Source organism: Equus asinus, chromosome 7 (assembly GCF_041296235.1).
Source record: "Equus asinus isolate D_3611 breed Donkey chromosome 7, EquAss-T2T_v2, whole genome shotgun sequence".
Lineage (NCBI taxonomy): Eukaryota > Metazoa > Chordata > Mammalia > Perissodactyla > Equidae > Equus > Equus asinus.
The window spans coordinates 13,809,245-13,836,908 of record NC_091796.1 but is presented as its reverse complement, the minus strand read 5'-3'; the positions used below and the strand labels follow the sequence as shown (position 1 = coordinate 13,836,908).

General features: G+C 38.3%; 1 protein-coding gene and 1 long non-coding RNA gene across 2 annotated transcripts in view; one reads left to right on the top strand and one right to left on the bottom strand.

Moving 5' to 3' along the window:
• Positions 1–27,664, bottom strand: part of LOC139045636 (uncharacterized) — a 28,728-nt gene extending 1,064 nt beyond the window's left edge. The window contains exons 1-2 of the long non-coding RNA XR_011504371.1: positions 27,531–27,664; positions 11,116–11,190 (exon numbers count right to left, since the gene is read on the bottom strand). This is a non-coding gene — a long non-coding RNA (uncharacterized lncRNA). The remainder of the gene's footprint in view (positions 1–11,115; positions 11,191–27,530) is intronic.
• On the top strand, positions 715–23,200 carry LOC106824471 (serpin B10). Its single transcript, XM_014830780.3, has 8 exons — positions 715–887; positions 4,838–5,014; positions 7,219–7,284; positions 7,720–7,857; positions 9,706–9,823; positions 16,423–16,565; positions 19,566–19,721; positions 21,810–23,200. Exons 2-8 carry the CDS (start codon positions 4,847–4,849, stop codon positions 22,212–22,214), a joined length of 1,194 nt encoding a protein of 397 aa, XP_014686266.3. The 5' UTR covers positions 715–887; positions 4,838–4,846; the 3' UTR covers positions 22,215–23,200.

Genomic DNA, 27,664 nt, shown 5'->3' with positions numbered 1-27,664 from the left:
TGTGTGCCTCTATGAAGGGACAAATGGAAACTACATGAAGAAAAACATACCAAATATATTATAAACAAATAGGCTCTGCTTTTCCCTTAATCCCTTCTGGTTTGTTTCTCCATTCCCATCCGTCTCTTCACACCCTCCTCTGTTCCTTGAAGCACATGCATGCTGTGGTAGAAAATGAGACTATAAAGTATTGTTTTCCTTCCTAGTAAATATGGAGGAGTGAGGGAACACTCACAGGGAGAAATAAAAGAGAACCAGAAAATGATGAACCAACATCTGACTCAGTGACTGTATCTAAAACACTGATCTAGACCTCTTGTCCCTGGGGTGGGGAGAATGGACATCTCACTCATTGGAGTTACGCTTAGGGTTCTATACCAAAACTCCAAATGAGAAGAGTAACCTTAACAGTTTAACAGTAAATACTTCACCAATAATATTTTCCATTTCATTGCCCATTATTATTCCACTAATTTCGAGCTTTTTCTTTTTTGGTTTTTTAAAAAAAGATCTATTGGGAGAAGCACTCTAATTGTTGCCAGTTGGCAGACTAGAGAGGAGATCAAGCAAGGAAACTGTGAATTACGATTTGTCAGAATTCAGGTTTTGACATGTGAACAGACATGGAAAATGTGAGTAATTAAATAATTTAGGCAGAATCTTAATCTTCTATCTCTTTGTCTTTTTATTTGAGCTTCTGGCCAAGATAAACCTGAAAAGAAGAGTGTACAGTCTTGCGAATATGGATCAAAGGGTGGGGCTAAGAAGAAGGAGGTGCTAGAATTTTTTTTAAATTTCTACAGTTAAAAGTTACTTAACTCAGCCACAATCCCTCTATCTTACTGAAGAAGCAAATTGCCAATCCTGTTCCGGTGGAAGAAAACAAGGTATTGTAAACACTTCTTCTTAAAATGTTTATTTATGTTTTCCTTCTTTGTTGAAGTGCCTAGCTAAATAACAAATGATCAGGAACCTCCAAAACAGAAATAATAGATAAAGTTTCAACCCCCATGAATTCTGTGCCAGTCAGAGAGATTTAACCTTGAGCTGGTTAAAAGTTTGTACTAGAAAGAGCGTTAAGAGGGAGAGAGCATTCATTTCCAAAGAAGGTAAATTGTTTTGCCAGGAATTGTGAGACAATGAATGGAGTTTCCTCCAGTCACATTTCTGGATTTGTTACCTCTGTATCTGTCAACATCGGCAAAGAGACATAGACCATTCTCAGAATAATTGAGCCAAAACCCTTCTAACTCTTCAACAGAGTGGGCTTGGCAACATGAATTTGACCCTGGTCATTAATGTATGGAGCTAATGGTTTCACTCTTTACCCCTCATCCCCACCCAATGTTACCCAACCTGAAGTAAGTTCGCTCACCCGTTGCACAGCAAGCCAAATTCTGACACCGGGTGTGGTGGAAGAAAGTAGGAATTTATTTTTGCACAGCACTGAGCAAGGAGAGAGGGCAGCTAATGCTGAAATCCCAAACTCCCCGAAAAGCTAAAAGGAAGGGTTTTTATTTGGGGTTTTAGATAGGGGAGGGGGAGCATATGGCCTTGCTGATCCGAGCTTTCCCACCAGCCTGTCTTTGGCCTTGAGACAATTGCAGAGAGGATGGAGCCCGTGACCTTGCTGGTCACCAGCTTTCCCACCAGCCTGATCTCTTTGTGGGGAGGAGATAATCCAGGTGCTTGTCTTTGATGGCATCTGTCTCCATGGAGGATAGCGGATTCTGGAGCCAGGAAGCCAGAGTGTTTTGGTTTTAACCCCGTATATGCTGGGTTTAATGTGGGGAAACTGATATCAGGGTCAGTATCACCAACATTCAGTCCTGGCCACCATTCCATGAGCCATTAGCTTTCTTCCATGGAATAGTCTAAGCCCTGGCTGCCCCCACCTTATACTAGGTGCCCATCATAAAACACCCCAAACTATTACTTCCCTAAAATGGCTTTAGGTGAATATAGAAGTGCTGGGGAGAGATGTCATCTTCTGAAATGCACACCTCCGTGAAGTGGGTAATATCATCAGTATCTTCAGGAAGTCAAGAGGCCTTGGCTATTTCTTTATGGAAAAGGGGATGAAAATCCTTCCCACTGCCTCCTCCTGCTCATTGTCATCCCTCTTGTCTTCCTTCTCCTGTTCATCCTCTTTCATGACCCAATCCTTACCTTTATCATTAAAATCTTAAAGACAACTAAATACAATGACCAAAGCAATTCTATTCAGAATCCGGAGAATGGGAGTACTGTGATAACTCTGCTATTAGCAAGCGTTGCCCGTTAGTCAGCACATGTAACCGCTCCAGGCACTGTTTCCCAGCAGTTAAGTGAGTCAACTGGATTAGAGGGATTCCAGGTTCTTTCCAACTCTAATATGCTAAGAGTGTGTGTGTCTAGGAGGAGATACTTTGATGAGTAACACTATCCTTGTCTTACTCTCATAGTTGTCTCGCTTCTCCCCTAAGCCCCTTCATAGACCGAGATTTTACATATATATGTATTTATTTACCTAAACTGATATATCTTATATCCATGCACCTGTTGAGAGCTCCTGAAAATTTCAAAAGAGCAGTTCATTCTGAAAATGGTACACTAGGCTTCTGAGCTAGCCATTTATAGTCTTCTCTGAAAAGATCATTGTCCAATCCTTGTATGGACAAATTACGTCCTATAAAATCTCATTCCAATATTCTGCATCCTTCAGAAAGCACTTCTTACTGTTGGGTTAAATTTTACTAATGACTACATTACTGTAAATTTCTTTAGGAAAAAAAAAAGGAAGGCAGGAATGTTTCCTCTTCTATGTTCTGGGCTACATCTGGACATATTAATGCTGTCATTAATGAGAGATAACTAGATAGTAACTTTTCACAAGAAATTGGCTCTTTCATTAGAGAGATTTATTGTTTTCAGGAATTTTTAACAAGTAATTAAACTCTAGAATAACCATAAACCACAGGTAGATAAAAATCTCAGGCCCTAAGATGGTACTGTCTCCTTTCTTCCCTTTACCATGAGTAAGGTTTGGCCACAGACTCAAGCATTTTCCACAGAATCTAGCTCACGAGTTCTAACAAGATAAAGTTTAATATGTAGACAGTAAACAAAGCAATATTTCAATGACTATAGCCCTAAAGGAAATAGAGACATTATTTCCAAGATCTGTCAAGGATTGGATAACAAGAAAAATTACTCACAGGTAAGTTTCAAATATTTTATGAAGGTGTGGAATTATTACAAAACTAGAATTATTTTTTTCTTTAATCAATTGTTTGCCTAGGATTATTACTAGTTTCTGGAATTCAACAGGGGCATGATTGAGAGGCTGGGAAACTGTTTTGTTAAGTGTAAGCCTATGGCTGGCGGGATTTCAACAGTATCACTGTTAATCCAAGTTACGATGAAACCAAAACTTTGTCTGCACATGTCTCCCCTTTGATTCAACTATTTAACTAGACAGAACTCCCGACCTTTCTAATGTTCTTATTCTAGGTTTCTCAGAGGGCCAGGTGATGTCAGGGGAAGACCAAGTTCTATACGACATTGACACTAATGGCACATTCTAGGCCCAGGAATTTGATTTATTTTTGGTCATTTAACAAGTTTGAGAAATTAGTTGGCTATAAAATGACCACAGATTGAACCAGCTATTTCTTTGATAGAGACTCAATCTTAAAAGACTTAAATAAAAATGTCAGAGTAATTAGAGGTGAAATTTAGAAGTTGAATATCAAAAAAATGAGACAACCTGAGTGCCAAGAAGACCAGTTTCAGAGGGTTTTGAGCGAGTGAGAATAAAGGCAAAAGAGTCTTGACTTCTCTACTTCTCTATAAGCATTTCCCACTAAATCGTGCATGATTTCAAGTCTAAATACATAAAAAAAGGTAGCGAGAGCCCAAGAAATAAGCATTGCAAACAAGTATTTATAAGTATCCATTTTGTGCAAAGTTCTGAGCTAGATGTTGTCCTCGGGATGTACAAAGCGGCGTAAGACAATTCTGCTCTCAAGGAACTTACCCTACAGTTGGAAAGATATAAACATGAAAACAGAACTAGTAGTGTGATCAGTGTGAAGCAAGTAGCAAAACTATGTTGTGGGACTTGGGTGGCAGACATGGTCCTGTGCACCCAAAACATCAGGAAAAACTTCCAGAGGAAAAAAAGGAATTTGAACAGACTTAGATTTCAATGGAATAAAGGAGGATAAAGGCATTCCAGAAACCAAGAGTATCACATATAAATGTGTAAAGGAATAAATAAAGTTAAAAAACATAAAATATGTATGGAAGATGAGTGAGAAAAATACAATGTGGAAAAGATGTATAATTATTTCTAATTTACTATGTAAAGTCAGCAGCCGCTTGGTATATTGAAAAGAAGCACTGGGCTGAGAGAGCACTGGGCTGGTTCCAAGGCCATTTTTACTGCGGCATTCCCAAGAAGGAGCTGCTAACAGACCAGAATCCAATCGTTCTCTGATGTGCTAGCACTAAAATTTGAGGCAATTCTCTTAAACTCTCTGGATTTCAGTTTTCCGATATACAAAATAATAATATTGGAGTAGAATTTTCCTAAAGTCCATTGGGGTCTAAAGAATACACACATACACACACACATATATACATATGATACATACAATTTCATATGCATACATATATGGATGGATTATATTTTAATGATTATGTATATATAATCAAATTGGATAATATATATTTTTGTCATTTCAATGAAGGATGATTAAAACAACAATTGTGTAAGCCTACAAATTCTTTCGCAAAAGTGAAATGAATGGAAAAGGTTATTAACATGTTCTCTATCTCTGCTTTATTTTCTTAGGTTTTCCCAATGGATTCTTTAGCAAAATCAATCAACCAATTTGCCCTTGAATTTAGCAAAAAGCTAGCTGAATCTGCTGAGGGTAAAAATATTTTCTTTTCTCCCTGGGGCATCTCAACCTCATTGGCCATGGTGTACTTGGGCGCCAAAGGGACCACTGCAGCCCAAATGGCCCAGGTGAGTGGGAAGGGTCAGTCATCCTATGCTGCCTTGAAACAAAATGTTTTCTTTACTTTGCATCTTCATTTTTCTCCTGCAATCCAAATAGCCCACATTTTACAACTATATCCTCTAAAACAAAAGATACACTTTGAAAAATTTTCTAGACCATAAAAAGAAGTCTGGGAAAGGCAATCAATTTGAAAACTGTTGATAAGAAAGCCACTTAAGATTCTGTGTTCTCTAGCAAAATCAGATGGAGAGATGATGAAGTTATCAACAATTTTATTTTGATTATTAAAATATTTCAAGTAGTTATGGAGCAAGCTTTAAATAATAGAGTTAGTGATCATCTTTCTAATCTCAGAAGGATTTTCTTGAAGACACAAACCCAAAAATCATGTGAATTCTGTTCCTCTTGCTTTGTTTGGTTGTCTGGATGAATTAAAGAGCCCATTTAGGGAGCCCGGCTCCACGGCATAGTGGTTAAGTCCAGCGTGCTCCATTTCAGCAGCCCAGGTTCACCGGTTTGGATCCTAGGTATGGATCTACACCACTCATGAAGTTGTGACGGAAGATCAGCACCAGATATTCACTCTGAGCTAATCTTCCTCACCAAAAATAAATAAATTAAAAAAAAGTAGAGTCCATTAGGAATGTTAAAAATAGAAAAATAATAGTATTGTATAAGCAATTATTAATTTTCTGTAAGCATCCTCAAAACATAATGTGTGCACAGCCATAGATAGCAAAATATACAATAAAATAGCCGTATGTATATGTATTTATCTATATATATATGCATGTATAAATAGACACACGTGTGTTTTAAATAAAAATAAAAACAGGAAAGAGTAAGCTAGCCTTAAATTACACAACAAGCGAAAGGCCAAGTGACAGAATTTCCACCCAAGAGGGTGCCCTCTGTGCCAAGTGTGGAAATGGGCACAGCCAGCAATGCTGAGTAAGACAGGCAGAATATATATTCTGTCAATTTGGACCTAGGATATCGCCTTATTCTTGTAGTTCACAGGATATTGTGTGGTTTAAAACAAAAATATCCTGGTTCACAACTAGTTAATAACTGGCTAATTATTAAAAGGCTCACACGGGAGCAGACCTGGTGGAGCAGCACTTAAGTTCGTGTGCTCGGCTTCAGTGGCCCGGGGTTTGCAGGCTCAGATCCTGGGTGCAGACATATGCACCACTTACCAAGCCATGCTGTGGTGGGCGTCCCACATATAAAGTGGAAGAGGATGGGCACAGATGTTAGCTCAGGGCCAGTCTTCCTCAGCAAAAAAGAGAAGGATTGGAGGAGGATGTTAGCTCAGGGCTAATCTTCCTCAAAAAACAAAAAAGCCAAAAAACGCTTAACCATTAATATGATAGATTTAATCTTAGATGGATACCACTTTGGCCCCATTTCATCTAAATATATTGCTGAGTGTTGTTTGCCCTTGTTTTATTTAGCATTTATTTAAATACTAACAGCTTCAGTTTGCAATTGAGACTAATGAGTTGCCTGTGCATCTTTTTTTCTATGGTAAATGGTCCCTGTTCTAGCACCACTTTTCAGCACAAGCGTTGGTAAAATAGACTTTATTCCTTATTGTGAGCCGAGTCCGGGATGTGGGAGGTGGAATTGTTGCCTTGTTTTCCACTGTTGTACAGTTCAGGGGAAACAAGGATGTCCACATCCCTTCTGTTAACTTTCAAATGAAACTCTAGTGTAAACACAGAGAAGGTGTCTATATGTCAAGTGGTGGTAGACAATGAGAACTGAAGTATTAACCCAGAAAAGACAATTAAAACCCCTGAATTTTCCAGAGAATTGGGGCAATGGCAGCTTTTGCTTAAATTGCTAAATGATGGTCTCAATTGAACACCTAGCCTTCCTTTCAAAAAACAACCATAGACAAAAATGAAACTTGGAAAACAAGGCACTCTAAGGGTATTCCCAACATCTTCCTAATATCCTACAAAAAGTATTAAAATAAAGTCTAGCAACCTAAATTATACTTTAAAAAATTTATTTAAAGGTAGCTCTTGACTTACTCTATTAGTTCAGCTAACACACCATTTAAGTCAAATCAGATCCCCAGTTAGTTAATTAGATGTTCTATAGCTTTAAGGATGATTGACTTGTATTTACCCATGTGTATTTCATATGATTACTTGCCTGCAAAGTGCGCTTACGTACTGTCTTTTTATTAAAATTACAGGTGCTTCAGTTTAACAGAGACCAGGACATCAAATGTTTTCATGAAAGTGAAAAGAAAATGAAAATGGTATATCTTATATTTTAATATCTATTTAATGTAAGGAGAAAGCACTTTTAGCACACGTATTTTAGTAGCTAATTTAAACAACCTTTTCTTAGAAACATATGCTAAAATTATAGAAACATTTTTCAAACTACAAAATGCCTACAATTTTTGGGTCATATTCTTCCCCATTATCTTTCCCCCTCTGCTTCCCTTTCAAAACTGCTCCACTTTCAAACTTGTTCTTGCCTTTGCAAACTAAATATGAAGGAAATGATACCCCAACAACTTTTAAATTCTTGCATTGATAACATTAAAGAAAACGTTTTTTATCTACTATACAATCAATTTCAGTTTTTGTTCGCTGTACACCAAATCATTTCATTTAGATACCAGATGTTCATATATATGTAGTTCTTGTTCAAAATTTTCATTTGACTAATCCTTTTTTTTTTTAAGGAATTCAACTTGGTAAAGGTTGAAGAAATCCACTCTAATTTCCAGACACTTATCTCAGAAATCAACAATTGCAGCAACGCCTGCATACTTAAAACAGCCAACAGGGTCTATGCGGAGAAAACTCATCCATTTCACATTGTAAGTGCAAATGTGTTATTTTAAGTTGATGGGGAAAAGAGAGCCATGTGACACCAGTCAATAAACTCTGTGTATTTCTCTAGAGGTCCCAGAGGCAGTCTTAAGGTGGTCAGCACTTCTGGTAAAAATCATTTAGACCACCTTATAAATGTTCAATTGTAAAGGAAACCAATACTGAGTCTCAACCCAGATCTAGTGGTCAGATCTCTATGCCCAGAATAAAGTGGCACACCGTGGCAACAGCCATGAACACACACAGAAATGTGGTTTATATAATCTCTGGGCCAACGTTTGTTTCACAGGAAATGGAGCAAAAGATGTGTACTAACTAAGAAGGGTAAATCTGAAAAGCAGAGGGCAGGGTTGATCATAGGAGTGTGGCTGGAGACTGTGTACTCAAGAGAAAAGCTGACTTTGGGGTCAGTCAAGTCTTTTCACATCATGACTTTAGAGACTTTAGGAAAGACTCTTAAGATGGAATAATATCAGCTTCTCCCCTTCTCTGATGGAGGAAACCCCACAGTGCAGGCTGTGACTTTGTCCTCAGTTTAGACTCAAAGGCTTCTCAGAGTGGTCCACCCTGAAGCAGACCAAGCATTTGCTCTTCTCACGTTTGTCCACCACACCCTTCGGCACATCTCAGAATAGAGCAGGGGTCCCAGGTGTCCAGTGGGCAAAGAGTAAGGAAACTGGATATGGTAGAGGGATAGCAACGGAAAAAACATGTGATTTCAAGCAGGGCTATCCCTGCCCATATCCAGGGAACTCTGGGGACTTCAGGACTTGGGCTTTGTTAATACAAAAGGCAAAAAAGGAACCAAATGAGGTCTTAAAGTCATTTTTATTGGTAGAAGTCTCATGGCCTTGGGTTTTATTCAGAAGTAAGAGAGATGATTGAGCTGGATGAGCACTTGGAAATAAGAAAGACACAGAGACACAGAAAGATACATCTTTTAAAATGTCCACAAGCCCTGGATGTGCTCAGAGAGGTTGATCAGAACCCATGAGTCAGATAGCGAACGGTGCCTCGTGAATCTTTAAATTTTCTTTTTACTAGATGATAAATTTGACAGAATTTAAATTTCATAATCTTCACACCACTGCCTGGAAGTTGAACTAACGCACCCCTTTTTACTGCATATAATTCCTTCATGAAGTAAGGAAACTGAAGGAGTACCACAAGCATCCTGAGGAATAAATTATGTCCCCAAGGCAGGCATCCTCTTAAGTAGCAACCCAGTTACAGCCCACTTATGATAACTGCCATGGGGGTAATATCAAAGGGCGGGAAGGAAGAGGCCCAGCTTTTTTCTCAGAATGCCTGAGGAAACCTTTGTCCATGCTTAGAAGTCAGTCTCCGTGGCAGCATAGTTTTCCTCAGTGGACCCCATTGGTTCTTGGGTGTTTTAGAGTCCACAGCAGACAGCTCCAGACCCACAAGCCTCACTTTGGGTCCATCTCTGCTGCAGGAAGAGAGCCAAGTACAACTCCCAATACTTCTTGTCCCTCAGAGTCACTCCTGGGTTCCTAGGGCACTCCCCCTTTTCACGCCAGCCCCATTTCCCGGGAATGAATAAAACAGAAAAGCAGAGGATGTGGAAGCTCCAGAACTGTGGGAGGCAGGCCTTCCTTCCACACCTGGAGTTCTTCATGGCTCCTCAAAGTCCAGAAAATTTAAAGAGGGGGGTGTTTAGTTTTTGACCATAACACAGTGAGGAAAAAGAGAAGGGAGCAATGGAGAGAGGAGGTTCAATGGTTCCTCTGCCTAGTTTTTTTGATAATCTAAACAGACTTGATTTCTCTGTTGTGGACAAGCTCAACAAAAGGAGGTTTTTCTATATTTTCCAGAAATATTTAGAAGACATGAAAACATACTTTGGTGCAGAGCCACAGTCTGTTAACTTTTTGGAAGCTTCTGGACGAGTCAGAAAGGAGATCAACTCTTGGGTCGAAAGCCAGACTGAGGGTAAGCTTTTACAAAGGTGCCCACAGAGGGCTTTCTCCAAGCATTGTTTCATTGTTTTGAATTCATGTTATGTGTAAGTTACGTATTTCTTAAGTAGAGCTGTAAATGCATTCTAAATATTCACAACATTTCTTTCTATTCACACCCATAATTTTTAGAATCACAGATTTCCCAATAAGCTTCATCTAAAACATGTAAGTCACAACACCCACTTTACCATGTAGATGAGAAAATTATCCTATCCACTAATTCCAAAGAGGAGTCCAGGGGTAAAAAGCAAGTAAATGAAAAAAAGAAATTTGAAAATTGCTGCATGAGTGGTTTTTAAAGAAAGATAGCTACTAATTAATAACAAAAATGTGGCATTAAATGTGCTATATAATGTTAATTTTCAAAATAAGGTCTTGTATTAGTTAGAGGATGGGCTAAGCTGCTGTAACAGAGAGACCCAAACTATAGTGGCTTAATAATAAGGATAGAAGTTTATCTTTCACTCACATAATAGTCAAAAGGTAGGTAAGCATCCTATTCCATAAGGCCATCCACAAACCCAAAATTATGAGTCAGCTCTGCCATCCTCAAGACATGGCTTTCACTTCTAAGTCTAAGATGATTCTTGCAAGTGTCAGTTTTATAGTCCACAGGAAATGGGGAAGTGAAAACCTCTTTGCTTTTAAGGGGTTGCCCTGAAAGTTTCACACATCCATTTCACTCATATCTCAAACTTAGTTACATGCACACTATGCTAGGGTGACCAACTTGTCCTGGTTTGCCTGGGTCTTTCCTGGTTTTGGCACCAAAAGTTCTCTCAGTCCCAGGCAAACTGGGATGGTTGGTCACCTGGACTTGCTATAATAAAGGTCTGTAAAATGTAGTTTTAGCTGGGTAGCCACATGCCCACCTAAAATTTGAGAGTTCTATTTCTAAAAGGAAATAGTGAAAGAATTCTCATAGGTAATTTAGCAGTCTTTTATTATGATCCTTATTTTAGCAATTAGGACTGAAGTTTTAGAGAAATAACACAAAGTTTAAAGCTTTAGAAACAGGATACAAATAGAACTCAGTTTAGTTCTAAAGTCTGAACTCATTTCAATACATTAGCAGACTGACTTTTAAACTGATATTTCTATTGATTGTCCATTACATCTCACAAAGAAATACAAAAGGTGTAATTATTAATGAAGATTAATAATTAAGCCCTTGCTTTGCATCAAAGTACATGAAATGTTTCTGAATTCGCCTTTTCTTTCCAATCTCTTCCTCCTCTGCTTTCATTCTTTGTCATCACTTACCTGCATTAATACAATAATCTGCCTCTAATCTTGCTTCCCTCAAATCCAGTCTCCATTTAGGCAACCAAATGACACCTAAAATAAGAATGAGACCAGAAGGACAGATCACTCCTGTACTCAAAACCCATCCATGGTGCCCCATGACCTACAGAATGAATTCGAGCTCCCTAAACTGACACTCCCTGACTCAAAATTGATACTTCAGGAATTCTCACTGGCACAGATCCCTGGATCTCCCTGTGTTACTTCACAACCCTGTGCCTTTGCTTATGCTCTTCCCTGTATCTGAAATACCTGTCCCTGCCCTGTCACTCTCAATCTCTCCACCACCACAGGAGAATTTCTCAGGGCTTCACTCAGCTATAAGTCCCCAGGAAGCTTCTGGCTCCCAGCTGGGCTGAGGCTTCCTTCCTCTGCTCTCATAGCACTCTGTGGGAACCATTACCTTGACACTTACCACACTGCTATTGATTAACTGCTGATGCCTCTTCCTCCCCTACTGGCCTCAAGGACCCTAATTGCAATAATGTTGCCTTATTGGAGCTTCAGCTTTGAATCACTCATACACAACAGGCCTGCTCATAGCAGTTATTTAGAACATTAATAGTTATTAGAATGAATTCAGGAAGTTGGCAGCCCTGTATTCTCAGTTCCTTTTTCATTGAACTAGTGACTCAAAAGCCACAGTGAGGCAAGAGTGACCACTATACTTAACCTACTCCTGATTTGCATTCATGCAAAAGGTCAGTTTTTTAGAATCATAAATTAGCTAGCATTTACTGAGTACTTGCATGGATACACTTTGCAAAAGGAGCAAATGTGATTTTACAGGGAAAAGCACAGTGTAATACAGGACACAAATTCAATGTAGTAGAAGTAGAAGTAAAAATAATGCTGGAAATGAGCTAAACCTCAGGTCTCAAATTCCCAGCCCAGAGAACCTTATGTTGTCTGGAAGACAGGTGGGAACCCTATGGATAGGAAGGCCAGGAGCAACTGATCTGCTCTCTTACACCCAGCAAAGCCTTTTGGAACCGAGGAGAGCCACTGTCTGATGCTGTTTAAGCGTGGTTCTTAGGGTCCTTACCATGCTTCCCCAGTGTAGACTGACACACTGAAGGAGCAGGATAAGACCCAACTGTCTAGATTCAGAGCTTTCCAAGAGATCTTCCTGTAATGATTAAATGTGCCAAAAAGCTGCACTGTCCAATGTGGTATAGTCACATGCTCTATCCACATGTGACTACAGATGATTTGAAACATGGCTAATGTGACTGGAATAGAAATTTTATCTTTAGTTCATTTTAATTAATTTAAATTTAAGCAGTCACATGTGTCTGGTGGCTACCCCATTTGACAGCACAGAAGTTTTGCTTTCAATGCCGAACCGAGAGAATAATATTTTAAATTGAGTAGACCTCAGATTACACTTACTATACAGTGAAGACATGGAACGGCCACACTTTGAAAAATCCTCTGTTGTCATACCACTGGTTAAATGAGAAGTCCCCCAAAATAAGCTCACCCTGGGCAAGGTCAGAATCTTTTATTAAGCCTCTGCTTCCTACTTCCCCTGACTTCATTTCTGCAGCTGGCCCTGCTGACTATATTTCTCAGAAGTAGAATCTTCCAGAAAGACAAAGCCGTAATCCTTCTGTATTTTCTTTTACATACTGAACACAATTATTTGGTATTTGAGGGCTATTCAACATCAAATAAAATGAGGAATTAATCAATTATTTAGAAACTTCCACTTTGTCAAGACAGAGTTTCACACATCCTAAAGGAAAAGTTGCCAGAAACTCTTTGGCATGACTAGGTTCTATCTAAACTACCTAAAAGAAGCTTCTTTCCTTAAACTTTGAACCAAATCTTCTTCCAAGTGGCCATGTGGACTACTGGGACAACTGGCGTTCAATCAAGTTCTCAATGATAATATCAGTAATAGGTTGCAATTATTTTTTTCTTGTTTGTTTCCCTTTATAGTCTATAATCTCCTTGAAAGTGGAGAATCAGCAATGATTACTGTCTACATGTTTGTAGACCTCAAATCTATCACACATTTGGCACATTGGGCACTCTAGTGTCACGTTAATATGTGCTCAACAGAACTAACCCTGATTTATCTACAAAGAGAATGTTCTTTTGATTACCTATAAGTACCAAGGATGTGAGCAATGAGTGAGCCAGTAGGTGGCACTTTCACACTCAAGAGGAGAGTAAAGCATTTTCTTTGGAGTCAAACTTGCTCTGTGTGTTACTTTGAAGGTGTATTTAAGCACATGTTACACACCCTTTGTAATCTAAATTATATTTTAAATGTCCTAACGTGGCTGTGGGTTCAAGAGGCTAGGTTCCTTGAAAGCTTGTGAACCTAGAGATCAATGCAGTAAAACTTAAATCACTGGATCTCAACTTGAGACCAATCTGTGCAAACCACAATCCTCAATATGTTCTATTTGCATATATAACTTTATCCAATGGTAGAGTAATTAAATAAAATGACACAGAGCTTTTAAAAAAAAAACTTTCGTGCAAAAAACAAAATACAGAATGCCACAGAAGACCTCCCCATGTTGAATCATCAAAGAAATTTTAAATTAAGCTCAATATATTATCTTCAATAAGATAGAAAAACAAGTACTAAAACGTTTCAGAAAGTTTTGACATCAGCATTTAAAACCAAATTTAAATTTAATTTTTAATACCAAAAAGTCAGGGCACAGGAGTGATGTCAGAAACATGGTAGAATGAGCTTTGCCAGTAATCTCTCCCCTCCAACAGACAACAAAATGAACATTCATATGCTAACAGAGGAACATCCAAACACAACACAAAAAGCATCAGAGAAATCCATGCAGCCATATGATGGAGGGCAGACAGGCTGGAGCCCCCCTTGGAGGAGGTCGAATGGGGTAAGAAAAAACTTCACTCCCTCCCATAAAGACTGTAATCTGGGACTGTAGGAGGCCTCTGAGAGGGAAGGAACGGGGGAGTGGAAGTTCATCTGCGGGAACATCAAAGATCCCCTACTGCCCTAGCAGCCTATCTTATCCACGAGATTTTGAATACAAACCTCATGGTAACCACTAAAGAAAAAAGCAGAACAGAGACACAAATTATAAGGAGAAAACAAAGAAACACAACATAAAAAACTACATAGCTCAATTCGTAGACCAAAACACACAGGATGAGAAACAAAGGAAATGCAGGAGAACCAGAATATGAGTGATAAAATGGCAGCATTAAGCCCTCATATATCGATAATCACCCTAAACGTAAATGGATTGAATTCTCCAATTGAAAGACATAGTGGCGAGATGGATTAAAGAACAAGACCTCCAGGAAACACATTCTAGCTCCAATGACAAACACAGCCTCAGAGTGAAGGGATGGAAGACGAAACTCCAAGCTAATGGCAAACAAAAGGAAGCAGGTGTCACAACACTTATATCAGACAACGTAGACTTCAAGATAAGATAGGTAAAGAGAGACAAAGAGGGACAATATATAATGATCAAAAGGGCACTTCATCAAGAAGAATAACACTTATAAATATCTATGCACCCAACACAGGAGCACCAAAGAACATAAAGCAACTATTAACAAACTTAAAAGGAGATATTAATAATAAGACAATATAGTAGGGGACTTCAACACTACACTCACATCAATGGATAGATCATCCAGACAAAATCAATAAGGAAACAGTGGAATTAAATGAAAAGCTAGACCAGTTGGACTTAATAGACATACACAGAAAACTCCATCCAAAAACAGCAGAATACACATTCTTCTCAAGTGCACATGGAACATTCTCAAGGATAGACCATATGTTGGGAAACAAGGCAAGCCTCAATAAACTTGAGAAGATTGAAATAACAACAGTCAGCTTTTCTGATCACAATGTTATAAAGCTGAAATTAATTACAAGGAAAAAGCTGAGAAAGGGACAAAGATGTGGAGACTAAACAACATGTTATTGAACAAGAAATGGATCACTGAAGAAATTAAAGGGTAAATAAAAAATATCTGGAGACAAATGAAAATGATAACATACCATACCAACTCATATGGGATGCAGCAAAAATCGTATTAAGAGGGAAATTCATCACAATACAGGTTCCACCTTAACAAACAAGAAAATCCCAAATAAGCAATCTCAAAGTACACATAATTGAATTAGAAAAAGAAGAACAAACAAAACCCAAATTCAGCAGAAGGAGAGAAATAATAAAAATCAGAGCAGAAATAAATGCTATTGAAACAAAAAGGGCAATAGAAAGGATCAATGAAACAAAGAGCTGGTTCTTTGAGAAGATAAACAAAATTGACAAACCCCTAGCTAGACTTACACAGAAAAAAAGAGAGAAAGCTCAGCTAAATAAAATTAGAAATGAAAGAGGAGAAATAACAATGGATACCACAGAAATACAATGGATTATGAGAGAATACTACGAAAAACTATGCGCCAGTAAAATGGACAATCTAGGGGAAATGGATAAATTCTTAGCACTTACAACCTCCCAAAGCTGAATCAAGAAGAAATGGAGAATCCGAAAAGATCAATCATAAGTAAAGAGATTGAAACAGTAATCAAAAGCATCCCAAAGAACAAATAAAAATAGCTACTAATTAACAAAAATGTGGTATTAAATGTTCTATATAACCTTAATTTTAAAAATAAGGTCATGTATTAGTTAGAGTATGGGCTAAGCTGCCATAACAAAGAGAGCCAAACTACCGTGGCTTAATAAGATAGATGTTTTTGACTTCACCTTAACTTGATTATATCTGCAAAGACCATATTTCCAAATGAGATCACATTCACAGAGACCAGAGTTTGGGACTTCATATGTCTTTTTGGGGGACACAATTCAACCCATAACAGTAGTATTCTCACAAAAGTGCATAACTAAATATTATCTTGAGGAAACATGAGACAAATCTGAACTGAGAATTGAGGGACATTCTATAAAACCTTTTCCAATGTGTCAAGGTTGTGAAAGACAAAAAAAGAATGAGGAAATGTCCTCGTTAAAGGTATCTATGAGGAAATAACAACTAAATGCAACTTGAGATCTTGGATTGATTTCTTGTCTGGAAAAAGAACTTTGTTAGAACAATAGATGAAATTTGAATAAGATCTGTTATTAGTATTCTATCAATGCTAACTTCCTGGTTGGGATCAGTGGTGGATATAAGATGTTATCATTTAACAATATTTCATAATCATCACTTTTATAAGTTTGGCGTATCACCAGGATGTAACTATATTATTTGAAACATGTCCTTTTGCTCTTGTAGGAAAAATCCTGGATCTCCTACCTGATGACTCTGTGGATCCTACAACCAAAATGGTTCTAGTGAACGCCCTTTACTTTAAAGGAATCTGGGAACAGCAATTCTTAGTCCAAGACACCACAGAAAAGCCTTTCAGAATAAACAAGGTGGGAACTTTTTAATAATCAATATGGATTTTTGCATGGAATCGTAAAGGGGATTCTATTTTAATTCACTCTTCTTTCTGAATATATGTTCCTGTAAACCATGGCTCTTACTAAGGCTGAGCTAAAAGGCCCCTGTGCCATCCTACCTGGAAATTCCTCTTTCATTGTTTTTCTCTAAAAATAAGACTATTCATATATATTGGCACTCAGTCCTTGCTACAACTATGGTAGAGTAGGTAAGGTAATTGTTATATTTATTTCCCAGGTGAGAAATACAGCATGGCTAAGTGCCTGGAGCCATGCCTAAGTTAGAAGTCTACCAGAACCACACTCCAAAACTCTTCACTGTTAGTTCTGTTTTCATTCTACTAAACCAATGCTATCTTCTACCAATTTCTTAACCTTCTATAAGTAAAAAAAAATAAAAAATAAAAATTTAAAATCTCACCGCTTCCATTAAGGTTTCTTTCTGTGTTAGGACACAACAAACTTGTTTTTGTAACTGGAACCCACTACAGCAAAAAGGGAGATTAATATAAAGTGACAGGTATATCTCATAGAATCCAAGGGCTGGAATGTGGCTGGAATCCAAGGTCTTGAGACTTGAGTGGAAACAAGGATTTAAATATTGTCAAGATTCATTCCGTATCGTTTCAACTTTGTTTCTCCCATCGTTCTTCTCCCAGGCTGAAGTCTAACTTTCTCTGCTTCCCAGTCCACAATGGCAGAACGTGGCTGCCCACAACACCTGCTCCATTCTAGAGACCAGTCTGATAGATCTCATTCCAAATTCTTAGGAAAGGAACTGATTAGCCAAAATTTGTTAAAGTTGTTTAGTCCTGGGGTGGGTCATCTCACACAAACAGTGCTGCTGAGGACCTATTGCTGTAATCACGTGGATGTGTGCAATAGGCAGTGCTCAGATAATCAGCGGAATCCAGGGAAGGGACTGAAGATGTAATCCAATAGGTTAACTAGAAATGAGTTAGATAGTTACCTGGCTTAATATATTCACCAGGAATTTTCAGCTGAAAAGCATTCCAAACTAGTTCTGGTAAAACAGGAATTGTATTATCATTAGCTTATGTAACTAAGAGGAACTAAGAAGCCCAGGAATGGGATCTCTAGAGTCTCAAAACACCATCTCAGTTCTCTCTCTCTCTTTCCCCTCTGGTTGTTGCCCTCCTCTAATACTGAAGATGAAATTGATCCATATGACCAGGGAACATGGCTGCCCCATATTCAGTCTTCTTGCTTCACAACTCTACTAGATAGGGAAAGTCTTTGCTACTAACCTTAATAGAATGCTCCCAAGTTTAACTCTGGTCGATGCCATTCGTGTGCTTATCCCTGAAACAATCGCTGTCTTGTGGAGTATCCCGCATGAACAGACATAGTCATATGGCCACTACGTTAGCAGAAGGGTGGGACTTTGTGATTGACACTTAGCTGCACATAGAATGGATAAATAACATATATCTACAACATCTGAATTGTAGGGTTCTGTTTTTGTTTTACCATTGGCTTTACTAAAAATGGACAATTTTGTAGACCGTTTTTAGATTTACAGCAAAATTGAGAGGAACATACAGAGTCCCCATATACCAGCCCCCCGCCACAAACATACACACACACACAGTTTCCCCTATTATTAACACCTTGCATCAGTGTGGTCCATTTGTTGCAATTAATAAGCCAATATTGATACATTATTATTAACTAAAGTCCCTACGGGTTTTGACAAATTCATGGTGTCATGTATCTACCATTACAGTATTATATAGAACAGTGTCACTGTCCTAAAAACGCCCTGTACTCCACCTATTCATCCCTCTCCCTAAACCCCTGGCAACCACTGATCTTTTTACTGTGTGTATAGTTTTGCCTTTTTCAGAATGTCATACTATTGGAACCATATTGTATGTAGCATTTTTGGACTGGCTTCTCCCACTTAGCAGTATGTATTTAAGGTTTCTTCATTTTTTTTGTGACTTGATAGATATTTCACTTTATTGGTGAGTAATATTCCATTGTATGGATGTAGCAGATTTTTTATCTGTTCACCTTATTGAAGGACATTTTGGTTGCTTCCAGTTTTTGTCAATTATGAGTAAAGCTGCCATAAACATTTGTGTCCAAGATTTTGTGTGGACACAAGTTTTTAACTCATTTTGGTAAATACCCAGGAGCACAGTTGCCAGATCACATGATAAAACTGTGTTTAGCTTTGGAAGAAACCACTAAACTGTCTTCCAAAGTGGCTTCCATTTTGCATTCCCATTGGCAGGGAATGAGTTCCTTCTGCTTTATATCCTCACCAGTTGATGATGTTGTCAGTGTTGTAGACTTTTAGCCACTCTTTTAGGTGTGTAGTGGTATCCTCATTGTTTTAATTTTCAATTCCCTAAGGACATATGATCGAACATCTTTTCATATGTTGTGTGTCTTCCTTGGGTGAAGTATCAGTTCATATCTTTTGCCTATTTTTAAAATTGGGTTGTTTGTTTTATTATTGTTGAGCTTTAAGAGTTCTTTGTAAATTTTAGATACCAGTCGTTTATCAAATACGTGTTTTTAAAGTATTATCTCTTAGTCTATTGCTTCTCTTTTCATTCTCTAAGTGAATTTCAGTTTTACGATACTAAAATACTTCTCGATTGTTTGCACATGAAACACACCTTACTCAATTTCTGAATCATTGGTATTTATCTAGTGGGCATAAGATTAGATACTCTTTTAAGTGTTTGGTAGAATGTAGCTTGCTATCTTTTATGAAGATTGCCACAATAGCATTAAGAAAGAAATTCTCAAAGCACCTATTGATGATGTTATTCTGTATAATACATATTTCCAGAAACAAGGTCTGAATAACCTTATTCAGCATTTAGCAGAGGATCACCAATTTTGCCAGTGTCCCAGACTACTGGGAACCAATGATGATGAAGAATTAAGCATTTGATGGAACTCCTCCTCAGTAACTTTGCTACTTATTTTTTACAGACTACAAGCAAACCAGTGCAAATGATGTCAATGAAACAAAAACTTCAAGTTTTTCACGTAGAAAACCCACAAGTCATAGGCCTTCAACTCTATTATGAGAACCGCGACCTCAGCCTGCTCATACTACTGCCAGAAGATGTTGGCGGGCTGGCTCAGGTAAACACGTTATCTGTCTGACATGAAGATGCTTCTCCTCCTGAGGAAAAAATAAGGAAATGTTCTCCCTGTTCTTTAATTCCTGTGGAGGAAGGCAACCAACCTACCTTGAGCCCTGGATACTTGACCTTCACAATATTGTTTAAGCTTCACAAAACTCTGTAAAGTTGATATTACTACTCCTCAGAAATGTTAAGCAATCTATAGACACCTCTAGCATGGGGTAGCCACACAAACAGCCATGCAAACAACAGATACAGATATTTTTGTCAGTCCCATGGCTGTCTGGATTAATCAGAACAATCTTTCCGTCAGCCTAAGTTTTTCTTCTCCCTCAGGTAGAACCTACCTACTTGGACATGAAATTCTTAGTCACTTGCATTAATCTAGCTTTAGATATATATTTTAAAATATTAAACTGACTTCTAAAACTTTTTAAAAGCATTTTTATCAAGTAAACAGTCTTAAGGAGAAATAGTCTGTCTCAGTACCATCTTCAAATATTATTCCAGTTGTTTATCAGCCTAGTTTGTATTAAGCCTGACATAACTTTGGTCAGACCATGTTTCTGAGCAATTGGTGTGTGTAAATTGAACACTAGTTTCTTGTGCAATAGGTGGTTTGTCTTCTTTGCACAGTGCTTATTTTTCACATGTGCCAGATTCTTTATACTTATAAGTTCCCATGGCCCTACTAGAGTGTAGAAAAGATTTCCAAATTGTGTTAAAAATTTGTGAAACTGGAGAGGATGGTAAAAACAAGACCAAGTGTGGACAGTAAACCATTAGAGTCACATTCTTCCTAAAAGTGTAGGTTCCTGAGCTAAAGAATTGCCACATTATTTTTTTTTAGATGTTTTTTATTTTTTCCTTTTCTCCCCAAAGCCCCCAGGTACATAGTTGTATATTCTTCGTTGTGGCTCCTTCTAGTTGTGGCATGTGGGACGCTGCCTCAGCGTAGTTTGATGAGCAGTGCCATGTCCGCACCCAGGATTCGAACCAACGAAACACTGGGCCGCCTGCAGCGGAGCGTGGGAACTTAACCACTCAGCCACGGGGCTAGTCCCAGAATTGCCACATTATTAATGTACATCATTTACATTTATGTCATTGACATTAGTACTTCAGTCCAAAATCTCTCAAAGTAGCCAAAGCATGTGCTTTGAATCAAACATGTTATGTAAAAAAAAAAAACTCACTTTTTTTTCCTCATACACACTATGCATATGTATATATACATAAATATATATTTATTGTTTTTAAAATTTAAAATATAAAGAGGAGAAAAAGCACCCTCAAAACCACTTTAAAAAAAATCATTACTCTTAAGATTTAGGGATTTTTCTTTCTTTTCTTTTCTTTTTTTTATAGTTTGTAGTTACTAATGTTATATTTTGATTATAGAATATAGACATACTATTTTATCTCAGAATTCTTTTTCAAAGAACTGTCTCCCATGTTATTGAAACTAATGTTTTTTTGTTGTTTTTTTAAATATTTGAATTTTCCTTTTTCTCTCCAAAGCCCCCTGGTACATAGTTGTGTATTTTAGTTGTGGGTCCTTCTAGTTGTGGCATGTGGGATGCTGCCTCAGTGTGGCTTGATGAGCGGTGCCATGTCCATGCCCAGGATCCGAAGCAGTGAAACCCTGGGCTGCTGCAGCAGAGCATCGAACTTAACCACTTGGGCACGAGGCCAGCCCCAAAACTAATGTTTTTTGTGCCCTGGTATACAACTTGTGGTAGAGTATACGCTTTTGTGTAGACAAGATCTCAATGCTTATTTGTATTGATGTATTCGTGAGTGTAGTCGATGTCTTGCATGTCATTATAGAAGTACTTTGATTTTGAATCATTGTCTAATTCTCCTGTATCCTGAGAACTATTAATCTGTAAAACAAAGATTCTGTCAGTCAACAGTGTGAAGGATCTCATTATAAACAGAGAATTTCCAAATGTGTGTTTCAATACCCTTGGTAATGGGAATAATCAAAATTCATCAGTATAATCTCTAGAGGTCTCCCTCAACCAATATTTCTCACTCCACTTTGAAATTAATGACTCTTTCTTCCTTGGTTCCAAACCTGCAGCTGGAAAAGGCCATCACCTATGAGAAGCTGAGTGAGTGGACCAGTGCAGACATGATGGAGTTGTATGACGTGCAGCTGCATCTTCCCAAGTTCAAACTGGAAGAGTCTTATGATCTCAAGTCAACCCTGAGCAACATGGGGATGAGTGATGCTTTTAACCCGAGCAAAGCTGATTTCTCAGGAATGTCTATGGACAGAAACCTATTTCTGTCCAAGGTTTTCCACAAGTCTTTTGTGGAAATAAATGAACAGGGTACAGAGGCTGCAGCTGGCACTGCGAGTGAGATGGTTTTGCGAATTAGACTCCCCTCCATTGAATTCAATGCAGACCACCCATTCCTTTTCTTCATCAGGCACAACAAAACCAATAGCATTCTCTTTTATGGGAGATTCTGCTCCCCATAAACCCTACATCTCTCTCCTCAAACAAGAGCATCCTACAGTGTGAAAAATACACCATAACGTGGAAAAATACAGTTATAATAAAAATCAATTTGTAGCCTGGATATTTTTCACATACGAATATTAGCAAAAATATTTTGAAATAATGCATTCTAGTGATCCTATCATATCTGTATAGCTAGTGAGAATGGCAAATTTTATTCTTACCACTTAACATTTTATCTTAATGTGACTTTTATCTATATTTCAGAAATTCTTTATTCAATTGAATGCCTTACAATTCTTCAACTATCTTGTCACTGCATTTTCATTGTCACTTATATTTCACATGCATCATTTAATGAAGAAAAATCTTTATAAAGGCAATATATTGATAAACAAGAATTTTCTCAAGAATATTATTTTGATGGCTCAAAAATTGCCACTGTAAAATTAAACTCCCCTTTTCTGCTGACTATTCAAAAATACTTATGTTGACCTTAATGGAAAAACTAGTGAAATCCAAATGAAATCTGTAGCTTAGTTAATAGCAATGAACGAATGTTGGCATCATGGTTTTAAAAAATGTACCAAAGGAATGTTAGATGTCAGTATTAGGGGAAACTGTGTTAAGAGTATGTGAGAATTCCCTGTATTAGCTTTGCTGCTTTTCTGTGAATCTAAAATTATTCCAAAATAAAAACTTTGTTAAAAATAATTATCATGTGTAAAAGTTGTCATACTAACATCCTTGATTTTAAAAATCTTATAAACTAGAAGAGTAAATCTGATTTATATAAATATGTATTGTTAGTTATAAGAAGATATTCTTAGAAATACTGTATTTCCATAAAATTAGCTGTGTCTTTTTAATTTCTTTTACAAATGCTAATAGACAACTACTTATCGGTAGCCTCATCAGCTGTTATTCTAATTTCAGAGATTAACTGTATCATTCAAAGATGCCTTTTCTATATTCATCAATAAAGTGAAAGACCTGATCTGACGTGAATGATGTGTAAATTAGTACAAGAAAATGTGTTTCCTGTATCAACTCTTGGTTTGGTATTATAGAATAAAACAATGATTCTATCCTTTAGCTCCAAAGATAGGAAGTTGTAATACATATGACATTTTATCACATCTTTATGAAACATTTTGCCCCTACCCATAACATCTCAAATTAAGTAGCAATGAAAGAAATCCCTTGTGTCTGTGTTCTGGTGAATTAAAAGTCCTTAAATGTTATGGATCATTGTGGACTCAAAAGAAAAGTGGCAACAAGTGAACCAGAAATATGGAAACCACCCCAGAATAAAAGAATGCCAGTGTAACACTCTCAGAGGCTGACAATCAAAAAATAGTAAACATCACATGCTTCAAACAAATAATAAGAAAGGAAAAAAGGTGATACTAGAAACTTTGATTAGTAAGATTCATTCAGGCAGTCAGTCATTAAAAAGTGTTTACTGGGCACCTACACGGACTCAGTTGATATTCAGGCCATGGAGACTATACTTCCAAACAAAACCAGAGCCTGATCTCCTGGTCTCCTGGAATCATGGAGCTTACAAACCAGTGGGACAAACGGACTCAAAAGTGGAAGTTAGTACAAAGAATGATTACAAAATAAATAGCAGTCATCTGGGAGACAGGTGTCTGTGTGTATGTGTCTATCAGGCTTTTCGATACAGAGGCTTTAAACAGGGAACTTTGGTGATGTTACATGTGTGCAAGTGCATGTAACCCGTCTTTTTAGAAGGGTCACAGACATTAGGACAATAGACAATAATCCTGGTCTATTAACCTCCTTTGTTTCCAGGGAAAATAAAGCTATATTAGGGGAGTGTAGGAAAGAGGTCTCAGTTCCTGTAGGGGATTTTTGTTTGGGACTCTCTTTACAGATACTATGATTCCATTTATGTAAAATATAGAAGTTCCCAGTGATGGGGTTCAGGGCAGGCCACCCCCAAATATGCCACTTTGGTATATTGATTATTTTGAATTGAAGTTATTTAAGAAACAGCCGATGCAAGAAGGATACTCTGACCCTCCCCTGTTCCCCTTGAAAGTAGGAAATAAATCTCTCATGTGAAAGGTACCCTCCCTACTCCAGGTGGTAGAGAGAGATTCTTATCATCAGAGAGAGAGAATTCAGGGCTGAGAAGGCTGTATAAACAACCTTTCTTGATTTCTTCACTAATTAGCACCCAAGCCTGAGTTTCTTTGCCTTGTCAGTTCTTCACAAATTTATTGTTTCTTTGTCTAAGTGGTATAAAAGCTTCCTGCTTTGGTCACTTCTTTGGGTCTCATATTCTTATGGGGTCCTGTACATACATAATTAAATTTGTTTTTCCCCTGTTAATCTGTCTTATGTTAATTTGATTATCAGACCAGCCAAAGAACCTAGGAGGGTAGAAGGGAAACTTTTTCTCCCCAACACCACATATACATATTTTAATGTACCTAAAGGTGTCTGGTGAAGAAAGAAGAGTATTACACTCCTTACTTTCTATAATTCTGCATTGATTGATTTTATTACTAGCAGTAGAAATATGTATTGCTTTTACAACATTACTATAATAAAGTGTACTCTGGCCTGAGCGTGAAGCAGAAGGGGAGAGATGCATTTGCAGTATTAAAAACAGAATGGAATAAATAAATAAATACATAGAATGGAATAAACCTTTAATCCTGCTCTGCCATCTCCCCCATGGCGTTGCCTTGGTGGCCCTCTTGGTGCGACGGAGCCTGCTCCATCCACCTCCAGGGTGAGGGAGGCAGGGTTGGCTTCTCCAGCTGTCTCTGGCCCACTCCCAGGACACCAAGCAATGCCAGCTTCCATCCATCCTTCCACCTTCATTTCCCGATAGACTGGCTATTTCAGGACCATGATCTCAGCTTCCTTGCCATCCATGTCTCCACCATCATCCATCCACACATCTACAATCTTCAGTGTCTTCCTAGATAACAACCCTAGCCCCTAACCCATCTGATCACACATCTACTCAATTTTTAGGACATTACAGCTGCTCAACTATGACTACTCACTCCATTGCCTCCCATGGACCTTGTCATCTCCCCAAACTGCTCAACTCCTTCTTTAAAATTTTCTCCCCACCTTTTTGCTGTTATTGTTGTTGTTGTTAATAACCATCTTCCCTGATTCTTTTTATGCATCTCTGGTCACTCCAGGTTCCTTTTCTCTGGCTCTTTTTTTTTCTCTGTTCATCCTTTATATATTGGCATCCTTAGAGCTCCTTTATCCTTCTCATACTCCCAGGAAAATCTCACCACACCCATGACTTCAGCTATATCCATTTGCTGAGGACTCCCAAGTTAGTATTTACTGCCTAGACCTCTCTCCTGGGCCTTCCATGTAACCTCAACCTTACGTGGCAACATGAAATTCATTTTCTCCTCCAAATTCATTCAGTTCCCTCTTTTTATAATCTTTCTTATTGTCACCACCATTCACTGGTTTGTCCAGTCAGTAATCTGGGTATCATGCTAGATTCCTCCTTCCTTAGGCACTCACCCAACGATCCCAAACACTGCCTAGCCTCCTTCTAAACTGCTCTTCCAGGCATGCCCTCCTATCCGCATTGTCACTGCCCTGGTTCACCTCTTGGTGTCTTTTATCTGAGGTACTACAGCACTGGTCTCCAACCTTCTGTCTCATTCACATCCCATTTGTCCACATTGCTGCAGAGCAATCTTTCCAATACATAATTCTAATCATGTGAACACCAGCTCAGAATTCTTCAAAGGCACTCTAATACCTATAAGATAAAATAAAAATGTTTGGATTTGCAATCAGGATATGCAACCATGCACTGGGGCTTTGGGGAGAAAACAAACAAAAGTGGAAGATTGGCAGAGATGTTAGCTCAGGGTGAATCTTCCTCAGCAAAAAAGAAAAAAAAAAAAACCTAACCCATATGACCCAGCAATAGTGCTCCTTGGTATTGACCCAAAGGAGTTGAAAACTTATGTCCACATCAAAACATGCACATGGATGTTTACTGCAGTTTTATTCATAATTGCCAAATCTTGAAGCAATCAAGATGTCCTTCAGTAGGTGAATGGATAAACTGTGGTACTTCCAGACAGTAGAATATCATTCAATGCTGAAAAGAAATGAGCTACCAAGCCATGAAAAGACCCGGAGGAAACGTAAATGCATATTATTAAGAGAAAGAAGACAACCTGAAAAAGGTACATATTGTATGATTCTAACTATCTGACATTCTGCCAAAGGCAAAAGTATAGAGACAGTAAAAAGATCAGCAGATGCCAGGGGTGGTGGGAGTGGACAGGAATGAATAGACGACAGAACACAGAGGATTTTTAGGGCAATGAAAATGCTCTGTGTGATACTATAGTGATGGATACATGTCATTATACATTTGTCCAAAATCACAGAATGTACAACACCAAGAGTGAACCCTAATGGTTACTAAGGACTTTGGGTGATAAGGATGTGTGGGTGTAGGTTCATTATTTATAACAACTATACCACTCTGGTGGGGGATGATGGTAATGGGGGATGATGGTAATGGGGGATGTTGGTAATGGGGGAGGCTGTGCCTGTCTGGGGCAGAAGGCATATGTGAAATCTCTGCACTTTCCTTTCAATTTTGCTATGAACCTAAAAATGCTCTTAAAAAATAAAGTCTAAAGAAAAAATCTTTGTAATTAAAACTATGTGACCAATGGAACCGAAAACAAAATCCAGAAACATAGCCAAGTATATATAGCTCTTTGGTATGTAATAAAGTTAGCAGCTCAAATCATTAGTGAAAAGATGGAGTTTTTAAATACATTTAAACTGGAATAAACACAGTTTAGAACTAGTGGAAAGCCATTTTAAAAAGCGTTAATATTGGACCCATATTTCTCATAGAGTAGGATAAACTCCAAATGGATCAGCAATCTAAATTTTCACAACTGAAGCCATATACATATTGGAAGCAAACACTGGTGACCTCTATGCACTGCGGAAAGCCTTTCCAACTACGACTCAAACTTTAAAAGCAACAAATGAAAATATCCTTAATTTGACCATATAAAAAATGTGTGTGCCAAAATCGCCAGAAGCAAAAATAAAGTCAAAAACAAATGACAAATCAGGAGAAAATATCTGCAACTTAAACCACAGACGAAGGCCGGCCGAACCCGCCTGCGCCCCCCGCCGCCCCCAACCCAGCATATATTTGAGGCTCCGGGCTGCTCCGGGCTCGGTTCTCACTACCGCTTGGAACCCCTGGCAGCGGCGCCGAGAATTTGGGGTCTATGTCTGGCTTTGGTGGCTGCGCCCACACGCTGGGATCCGGTTACCTGCTGTATCGCTTGGAAAAGCGCGAGAGCCTGAGAAAACAACCCCAGGCGCAGCGCGCAGTGCGCCCTCTACGGGCTCCGCGTGTGTCCCCGGGCTCCCTCTCCTTCACTCTCTCGTGGGGCGGGGGCTCTGG

Excerpts from the sequence above, each read along its gene's own strand:
- LOC106824471 (XM_014830780.3), top strand. The coding sequence starts at position 4,847 with ATGGATTCTTTAGCAAAATCAATCAACCAATTTGCCCTTGAATTTAGC. Across the intron at positions 16,566-19,565 it reads AGCCTTTCAGAATAAACAAG|ACTACAAGCAAACCAGTGCA; the intron begins GTGGGAACTTTT and ends TATTTTTTACAG. Across the intron at positions 19,722-21,809 it reads ATGTTGGCGGGCTGGCTCAG|CTGGAAAAGGCCATCACCTA; the intron begins GTAAACACGTTA and ends CCAAACCTGCAG.